The sequence below is a fragment of the Oreochromis aureus genome, linkage group 12, assembly GCF_013358895.1.
Source record: "Oreochromis aureus strain Israel breed Guangdong linkage group 12, ZZ_aureus, whole genome shotgun sequence".
Taxonomy (NCBI): Eukaryota; Metazoa; Chordata; class Actinopteri; order Cichliformes; family Cichlidae; genus Oreochromis; species Oreochromis aureus.
Genome location: NC_052953.1, coordinates 32,259,324 through 32,269,215, shown reverse-complemented (window position 1 = coordinate 32,269,215; position 9,892 = coordinate 32,259,324). Strand labels below are relative to the sequence as shown.

The 9,892-nt window shown below is 40.2% G+C and overlaps 1 protein-coding gene across 3 annotated transcripts; it reads right to left on the bottom strand.

The window, feature by feature from the left end:
* Positions 1 to 549: 549 nt before the first annotated feature.
* On the bottom strand, positions 550 to 8,853 carry rad9b (RAD9 checkpoint clamp component B). Of its 3 annotated transcripts, none has more exons than XM_031742815.2 (11): positions 8,699 to 8,853; positions 8,328 to 8,398; positions 7,284 to 7,421; positions 7,033 to 7,147; positions 6,824 to 6,923; positions 6,551 to 6,657; positions 6,246 to 6,352; positions 5,390 to 5,454; positions 5,063 to 5,185; positions 2,470 to 2,692; positions 550 to 1,530 (listed from the first exon to the last, which is right to left on the bottom strand). In XM_031742815.2, the coding sequence occupies exons 1-11, from the start codon at positions 8,730 to 8,732 to the stop codon at positions 1,393 to 1,395; spliced, it is 1,221 nt and encodes a 406-aa protein (XP_031598675.1). In that variant the 5' UTR covers positions 8,733 to 8,853; the 3' UTR covers positions 550 to 1,392. The 3 variants fall into 3 exon arrangements, with proteins under 3 accessions (XP_031598675.1, XP_031598676.1, XP_039476875.1); XM_031742816.2 differs by having other exon boundaries at positions 7,293 to 7,421; XM_039620941.1 differs by having other exon boundaries at positions 1,393 to 1,530; positions 2,470 to 2,550.
* Between the last annotated feature and the right edge of the window lie 1,039 nt (positions 8,854 to 9,892).

The following is a 9,892-nucleotide window of genomic DNA, read 5'->3' as shown; positions in this document are numbered from 1 at the left end:
CGGTGTCAATGAAATGGATGTGTAGGCTAGAGACTTCTCCATATCTGCTGGTCTGAATTGGTCTCGCAGCCTTAAACGCACAAAGCTTAAGGAGCATATCTGAAAAAGTTCAACGCAGCGGAAATTGGTCAGGTGACCAAATGTATTTTTGTAACCTCTTTGTTCCGTGGGGATTGTTCGCCGCGTCAAGTAGCTTACAGAAACTCTTGTTCACAGTCACCATTTGCTTTTCCTGTCTTTCTCCCTCCTCTCCCCCTGCTTGTAGAGCTCCAGTGGCGCATTCTTAAGTCATGTCACTGCAGGTTTCATGTGAAAAATGGTCAGTATGTTTCTTTGTGTCACTACAGGAAGATTTCACGGTAAAACCCACATTTTTGTGTAATATTACAATGTGCCTTGTATCATGTGTCATTGATACTGGCAAATAAGTCTTCAACCTTCCCCCTAAAAATGTGCCAGCACTGAGCACAAAGCATTAAACTGTTAAGTAGCCATAAGAGTTGAAAAAAGAGCTTTCCCATCATGCCCTGCTGTCTTAACGCCAGTGTATTTTTTTTTTTTTTTATCCCCCTCCCCCTTTCTCCTGAAATCTGCTTCCTCTCTGCACTCAATCAGGAATAGTACTAAAGCCATCCCACACTTAGAAAATCCCGTGGATCTTCAGATCACTGTTTACAATCTGCACTAATCTAAAGGATCGTTTCCTTAATGTGTCTGACAATTTCACGCTGTCAGGTGTCATGTTGAAATGAGAACAGATTCAGGACGGTGAACAGTGAGTTGGCAAAATGTGATTTTTAAGTGTTACAGCACTGAGGACAATCTAAGCAGCCTTAACAAAAATGATAAAGCACTTCTCCCAGTCATTTGGCTCTACCACTGTAAGCTCCATAGTCCCTGCTTCCTGTTTCACACCTCCCTGGACGACTCTTTTTCATCCACCTCATCTTTCTGTTTAAACCAGAGCATGTCTATGTGGAAGAAACAAAAAACATTTTCACATGTGTACAATGTTTAAATAAAGACTATAATATTTATTAACCTGCTGTATTTCATGGCTCTGATGTGTATTGAACACACACTGTGGCGGCATTTTATTCACATGAAGGACATTTGGCTCACTGCTCAACAGTCTGGGAACACTTTGTACATTGTGTTTGTGCTACCACATTCCTCAGACACAACGCGTGCCAGTTACCATCAGATAGGTGTGGCATCTTCCCAAAATGGCACTTTTTTATTGACAGACTACATGGATGGTATATTGTTCCAATGAACAGTAACTGGAAAAAACATTTTAACAATATTTAATAAAAACTATCCTGGAGAGATTAACACTTTGATAACTATTTAGAGAAGAATATTGTTAATTAGTGGGTAACTGCTATTCCCTCAGAGTGACGGGCTCCTCGGATAGTCTTCCTCGTCACTGAAATATGCCAGGACAGGTAGTCTGGGAGCACCACCATCATCATAATCGTCATCATCACCAAGCTCTGAGGACAAGGCCTTGAACAGCAGGGAGCAGATCTACAGGATACAAATATCCAAACATGAGTCTATGCAGTTCATTCAAAAACATTCTGCCATTTTTTTTTCTCATTGTAGATTTACAGCACTTGTGCATTTGCTCTGACCACCTGTCAATTTCTACATTAAATCTCAGTACAACAGAGGACACTGCATGAGGGTCACTTAAAAACAGTCCAGGGGGGTCTGGCTCAAGATCTCGAGTGTGGGAACACCTCTGCTGCAAGCTCCACTCTGACAACCAGAAGTAAAATCAAAGAGCTGTTCCCAGAACTGCGTCAGGCGATGACCACGTCCTTCATTTTCAAAAATAATAAAATCTATATATATATATATTCCTATGATAAATCATTACTGTTAATTTGCTCAAAATAATGACATGCTACAGAACTGATACGTAGAACAGTATTGGAGCAGTCAGTTATTTCACATGGACACAAGCAAAACTTTAAGTTCACTTAGTGCTGCACATCTGCCTTCATAATCTTCTTGTGCATTTGAAATATTTTTTAGATGGTGGAGTTTCAACTAGCATGCTTTATTTTGGCAACGCTTCCTGTCTTGAGAGTCGGGCCTGCACCAGAGGTGTCCTCACAGTGCAGTCTGCAGCTTGGAGGATGACCTGAAGGCTCATCAGCTGAGGAGTCTTAAATTTAAACACTATTAAGCAATAAAACTGTGTTAACAGGGAAAGTTGCATAGCAGACATTTGATAAAAGGTTCTGGGTTCAACTGGGATTCCAGCAACAGTCTTTAAATGTAAAGGGGTGACAAAAACATAAGACATGTCTCAGCTGATATTGTAAACCATTACAGCACACCCTGAGCCATACTTCTCAGAAAGACTGTGGCAGTGTAGAGCATCCAAACCACAAGGAACACACAGGCCATCTGCAGATCCCAGTTAAGATTTAAAAATCAAGAGCGAGCTTTTATTACCATGCTGGAAGGTGGGGTCATTCCAGCACAAGCACAGGCCTCAGCAGGTACACAGAGTTCTGCAAGGTTGTCGCCCTGGCACTGGAGTTGCATCAGAACAGGTGGGTAGGTTATAGGGCTGCCTTGGCTGGATTCAACAAGCTCTGTTACATCAGGAAGAACTTGGAGGTTGTTGCTCTGAGTCTCATGCATACCCACAGGCAGAGCAGCTGCATCTGCACAGCTGGGAACAGACAGAACACGCTTGTGTCTGCAAGCTGTAGATGACGCAGGATGATGATGATGCAAATTTGTATCTCAACACAGATTCAGAGTGTTTTTTACACACATATATTCACACAGTATTGATAATCATATCTACTAGTTTTAGAAATGAGGATGTTGTGTAGTACCTTCCGATTCCATATAAATATTAAAAACATTACTGTTATTTGCCTTTACAAAAACAGTACCTAGCATTGTATCAGCAGATGCTGAAAGCAGCCTTAAGCACGGTAAAAGGGAACAAAACAACAACCTCGTGTGTGCAACCACACGACATGTCAACCTCAGAAGTAACCCAGACACGTAATTAGGAGCACAGCAGGAAGGAGTAAAGAGATTTCTAAAGGTCCCAGAGTCTGCAGGCAAGCAAGTATTGTACTTATCATACCATGAAAAACACAAACACATTGCATATAGTCAGAAATATCCTGCATGATAAATTTCATAAGGAGAAAAAAAAGCATTAAAATGTAGATCAATTCTGAGCAGTAGAGACAGGAGCACTGCAGAGGGCCGAGTCATGGGGTTGGTGATGTCTCTGCAGACTTCCAGCAGTGTACACAAGCAAAACGAGCTACAAATGACCCAGATGTTGAGCAGTGCAGCTGGGAATGGTGTAATAAGATCCAACTAGACCCACAAGTAGAGGACAATAGGGAGAGAGCAGGCTAGCAAAGCAGGACAGAGATTCTGGCTAGGATAGTGTGGAGGAGGGGATTATAGACTGTCACACTGACGGGCTTCTAACCCAACCCTGCGTGCCCTGACCTTGCCCTATTTATCTCCGTTACAGACACAAGGCTGGCTGCTGCAACATGATGCCTCTTAAGAGGCTAAAAACAGCCAATGAGGGCAAACCAGCTTGACTGAGTGCCAGGAGAGAGGCTCAGGTAGAGCTCTGCAGGAAGTTCTGCTCTTCGGTACACTGGACTGTAGGCCTGACAAACTGGACGCACAAAGACTGAGACAATGACAACAGCTAGTCAACATAACGATAAAATAAATACACTCCTCACACGTCATAATTTCTTAACCTACGTAACTCCTGCCAATTTAAATTGTTAGAAAAATAATCATATACAAGATATATGGACAGATGTATCACTGCTTCAAGCTGATAGGAAGTCAGCAGTAATTCAAATAACCTACATCAGCAGAAGACCACAGCAGGTGGCACTCCTGTCTGCTAAAAGCAGGAAACTGAGAATCCAATTCATGCTGACTCACAAATATTGAACAACAGAATACCGGAAAATGTTGCCTGATTTAATAAGTGCTGCAACATTCAGATGGCAGGACCACAATTTGGAATAAACAACATGAAAGCATGATCTCCTGCCTTGTTTCAGTAGTTCGAGTTGGTGATGGTGTTTTAAAGGTGTGGGGGATATTTTCTTGTAAACTTTGGGAATCTTAGTACAAACTGAGCATCATTTAAAGGCCAGATAATGGTTGTGGATCATGTCCATCCCTTTATGACCACAGTGTACGTCCCCATCTTCTGACATGTGCGTCTAGCAGGTACCATCTCACAAAGCTCTCATAATCTCAAACTGCTTTCCTGAATGAGTTCACTGAATTCAAATGGGCTCCACAGTCACCAGACCTCAGTAAAACAGAGCATCTTTGGGATGTGGTGGAACAGGAGTTTCACATCATGGATATGCAGCCAGCATCACATAGCCAGCAACTATGTGATGCTGTCGTGTCAGTATGGACTAAAATAGCTAAGGAATGTTTCTGAAGGCAAAAAAGGTACCTAAAGTGTCCGGTGAGTGCAGATCCTAATTGATTGCCATCCAGGGGCATAATTACAAACAAACTTTTAGGCTAATAGCTTAAAAATGTAAATGGAAGCTCAAGTTATCAGATATTATAGATTAGGTAAGACAAATGACATCAAACTCTCAACTAAAAAAAAAAAAGAAGCAAAAAAACAAACAGGCTGTTCAAAAAGGCCTGTGGACCCTTTCTTTATGTCATAAAATATCTGGACTACGTAGAAAGTTAATCTGCACCATTATCTGTTGCGGTATTTAGCAGATTTTTTGATTATGACAGTTTTTTTTAATGATTTTGATCTTTTTTTTTTTAGAAGCATTTTTATCTGGCAATGACTTGTTTTCTAACTAGATTGTGGTCTGTTGTGTTTTCATTGAGAGGAATTCCTTTTATGTTCTGTGATTTTTCTCAGGTTTTTTATTTTGCTCAAACTAATGAAAAAAATAGCTTTGAAAAATAATGTATTGCAGTAATTACTCCCCCCCCGCCCCCCCGCCAGGCATTGATGCTTAAAAGTATTGCAAGTAAAGCCAGGGGTGGTCGTTACCTGTGTGTAGTTGGGGCCGGGGTCTCTGTTGGCTGTGAGGGGCCTCTGCTTTCAAAGTCAGCCAGCGTAGCCAGCACCACAGTGGCCTCAAGGACCATGTCCTCCACAGAGAAGCACACAGGCCTGCAAACAAAGTGCGTTTCCATGGCAGAAATCCCTTCACTGTGTCTTCTTTTTTTTTTTTTTTTTTGTCAGCACTTTTTACTTTTTAGCAGCAAACACATCACAAACGTTAGTCTGGCTGCAGTCTGGCTGGTGTTAATTTGTTGAACAGCACCACAAAGCCTAAATTTCACTCAAGGTAATGACAGTAGCAAGGAAACGTACTTTCCTGGAGTGCCAAAGTGAACCGACACCGGAAGGCAATGTGACTCCGCAAAACACAGTAACCCCTGGCAAAAAAACAAAAACAAAAAAGCAACAACTGAGTTTAACTGCTGAAAAGTGTGGGCTAATATTGTATGTATTATATGTATGTATGTTTAACTATTATCAGCCTGGAGATATACGTCAAATTAAGGCTAAGACTAAAACTTAAAGCCTAGTTTCTAATCCGTCCAAACCCGATTTTCCAAAACCGACAGGAAGAAGACGACTAGGCGGACTAATGAGGAGCCTCACAGCGGGAAGCCCAAGTGACTTTCCAAGACATTAGGGTGAAGAGTTGTAGGCATTAATGCAGGCCAAGTCTCATTAACTGAACGTACACAGACTGTTATTTCAAATATCCAACAAAACTGTCTCCATTTTTTTTTTTTTTTTTTTTTATAAGCCATGTGATTTTGCTTCACTGAGCACACTAGTCTACACATTACACTTCTCTCAGCTTTTTCTGCTAATCAATTATAAATAGCTGAAGATCAACCTTTAAGCAGCCCATAAAATCCACACTCATTCCTACTTGGCTTTAAAGTTTATAATAAAGCATGCAATGAGGAGCCTTCAACTTCAGTTACTTTTTTTACGTAGTGGAGCCTCACTCAGGTCAAGCTATCTTTGCTATAAAGATGAGTCACAGCACTGAGGGGAAAGTTCACATGGAAATGATACCGAGCACCGGGTACAGGACAGCAATATGACCTCTTAGACATGAATTGCCCACATGTGAGCCAGTGTCACTCTCCGCACACATAATATTCTCATGTGACACGAGAAAGGAGGCCTCCAAAAATAACCCCGTTACCCTCAGCTCCTTCAGACAGAAGGTTATGTCCGAGTCCACTCCGGCTTGAAAGTAGTCAAACTCGTCTGGGTGTAAGGACATCTCAGTGTGCATCATCTTCATGTGATCTGTCACACAGGTACGTCCAAGTCAAACAGCAGTCGTTACAGTGTTTCCTTTGATGTGCTTAAAGAACTGAACATGCAGTATGTTAGGAAGTCTTATGTTGATCTCAAAGCTTGTGCAACTTTCAAGCACTTTGTGAAACGTGTCAGTCACAGGTTACCACTGGGCGTGAGCAAAATGGTAGTCTGACATTAACTGACCATTTCTCCCCTCGTTGTAATTTCTCAGACTGACTCTCAGGGCGGACATCGACAGAGTGACTTCCTCCTGAGACGCGTGGAAATGCTTCACCATATTGCCCAGAAGCCTGAAGAAAGAGGAAAACACACGCAGGCAGGTCTGGCTGCTAACTGATAACAGGTTTTTTTTGTCAATATATATTCTTGGTATAGTCTGAAACACAAAACCAACAGGCAGCCAGCATGTATTGATTGTAGAAAAGAAGAGTGAGGCTCTAATGCTGAAATGCCAACCTGGCAGGAGCTTTCAGCACATTGGGACAGAGGTGTGAAGCAAACACTGCCTGCAGCGCCTCACTTTCCAGGAAACGCACATTGTAGGTTTTTGTTATGCCTAACTCAAAAACAGAGACATTTAGAGCACAGTGCCACCATGTGTTCAAAATATAAATTGCATGCACACCTATGAAATATGACATTTTGTCATTGATGCCATTTCCTACCGTGTCTGCAGAAAAACTGAACGATCACTCGGTCACTCCCAGTGCTGACTGATATCTGACATTGTTTCACACTGCGCTCAATAGAAGTCGAACAACGGAAAAGTGGCAGCACAGACTTAAAAACAAAGAGATGCTGTTTAATCATAAAGTCTTGAAAGAACGGCATGATGTGTAGCCCTAATTTTACTGAACCGTCACTTGTGACGATGATGTTTCTGCCTACAAATGAAAAACCAGCAATGCCGATATACCTTCATTACCAGTTTGCATTTGATTGGTCCACTGTCCTGCTCCCTGACTGAATCCAGACTGTACTGCTGGAAGAAGAGCGGCGAGAAGAGGAAGCAGGCGTATGCAGAATGAGCAGAATTCACTGATCTCAGGGCCAACTTTCAGAGGGAGAGAGAGAAATTAGTGTGGAGGAAGTAAGGTGGTGAACACCTTAACACCTGGAGATTATCGATACAGTGTATACACACTGGTCACTTTATTAGTTGCACCTGTTAAACTGCTCATCAACACAAATATCTAATTAGCAAATCACATGACAACAATGCAATGCTGAAGTTCAAATCAATCATCAGAATGAGTGATTGAAGTGACTTTGAAGGTTGCATGCTTGTTAATGCCAAATGTGCTGGTCTACTGTGATTTGACTGTGACACTGTAGTGTTTACAGAGAATGGTACAGAAACAAGGAAATATCCTGCGAGCAACAGTTCTCTTAATTAATGTATGCAGAGGAGGATCTCTGCTAGCACCACACACTGAACCTTGAAGCAGATGTTTCAAGCTGAGAACAGGAGACTGAGGCTATAATTTACGAGGGTTCACTGTATTTGACAATAAAAATGTTGCCTGGTCTGATGAGTCTCGATATCTGCTGCAATATTCAAATGGTAGGGTCAGCAGCATAATTAACATGAAAGCATGGCTCCCTCCTGGCTTCTGTCAACAATCCAGGTTGATGGTGGTGGTGTAATGGTGTAGGGGCATGGAAAATATCCCCTGAGTACTAAATAAGCATGGTTTAAATGCTACAGCCTACCTGAGAACATCACAATGTTCAACCGCAACTCGATCCAATAATAGAGCTTCTTTGGCATGTGGTGACTTGATATTATTCAATCATTTTCGACACATTATAGGTCAACAAGCCATTTACAACAGTTTAAAAAAAATAAATTAATAGTATTAAACTTAAATACTTTTTCAAAGTGTACCTAATAAAGCGTCAATGAGCATTTTATAATCGTCAATGAGCATTTTTACATGTAGCTGCTGTTGCTGCTCACCCCTTTGACCATTGGATCCAACCACAGCTCATCTCCAACCCGGGACAGGGCATGAATAGCCTTCCCAAATGCTGAAACACAACACAGCCCCTCCACAGCTCAAGTTTGACACAATATTGTTATTTACTATACTATATTATTTTACTATAACCTTAATATTTCTCTTTCTTAATACCAAGAAACGAAACTTTTTCATACAGGAAAGTTACCCCTAAAGCTAACTCATTATTAGCCACCTTAGAAAAGCTATTTGTTCGTTCCAAATGAACAATTTCGTAGCTTGAACACCTTTCATCAAGATTATAGTATTAAATATGTACATTTTACAGCAAATTTCAGTTCGTATCTTCCTCGAGTGTTCTTTATATTACCTTTTATAGAGTTTCCTTCCAGGACGCAGTTCATGGTTTGCTATGTCAGACACAGGCCTGTCACAGCTAATCACGGTCACTCTACGGTCACAGACAGGCTCATTACCAAAGTTATTATAGTTAACTAAACCTAATTAACCGGTTAAAGAAAAATAAACTAGTTAAGGGAACTAAAAAAAAAAAAAAAAAAAAAAAAAAAAAAAAAACAGCTAGCTGGAGTAGTTTTAACTATAAAAACAAAAATTTGATAAATTAAAAACAAAATGCACTTTAGTTAACTAAAATAAAATATTAAAAATTATCCATAAAGCTTTGTGAACTTGGAAAACTTACTGAATTAACATTGTTTTAAAAATGCAGAGAAGTTAGTCTGGTAAAAGTTTTTAAAAAATTCTCTTACGAGGCTTTGGTGGACATATTTATCGACATTTATTGAGTTTTCCCGAATCTTTCCTCTTATATGTGACCAAAACATACGTTTTCAAGCAATATGTTGTTTGTTTTTTGTAATACCTATAATGATTTTCCTAAATCTTACCTCTTACATATTCCTACATTTTCCCAATAATAACCGAAGACTAAAACCAAGATAATCTTGACTAAAACTAAACATTTGAAACAATAAAATTGAATTAAAAGCAAAAAAAAGTTCAAATGAAATAAAAAATAAAAAACTAATTAGAAACTATAATCCTTTTTAAATAAATAAATAAATACAGAGAGACAGACAACATTAACCAACCTAACGTATGTTTGGACTGTGGGAGGAAGATGAAGTCCCCATAGAGAACATGCAAACAATACAAGTCTCAGATACATGACAGCACTGATAGAGCCACTGTATAAACATGCTGACTTAATAACAGATATGTTACATTTATTGATGTATTTTGGATATTAGCATGTGTATGAATGTAAGACTTTTCCTACGACAATCTATTTATAAATACATACATATCATCTGTTAACTATTTTTGGAAGTGTGAGATCAGAATAAGCTCTGTCGCTGCTTCTCCTTTGCCTTTGTTGCTTATTTGCAGTTGCATTGTTCTTCTCTGGATCAGTTTTAAGCATGCTCTTTTCTTTGCAATGGTGATCTCCATACAATCTCCTGCGGGTCTCATCATGACCTGGGCAATCCAAAACACAGGATGGGTTGGACTTTGCTGGTCAGTTTATGTTTGAGACAAACTT

Excerpts from the sequence above, each read along its gene's own strand:
- rad9b (XM_031742815.2), bottom strand. The coding sequence starts at position 8,732 with ATGAACTGCGTCCTGGAAGGAAACTCTATAAAAG. Across the intron at positions 8,399-8,698 it reads GGAAGGAAACTCTATAAAAG|CATTTGGGAAGGCTATTCAT; the intron begins GTAATATAAAGA and ends GTTGTGTTTCAG. Across the intron at positions 5,186-5,389 it reads CACTTTGGCACTCCAGGAAA|GCCTGTGTGCTTCTCTGTGG; the intron begins GTACGTTTCCTT and ends CTTTGTTTGCAG.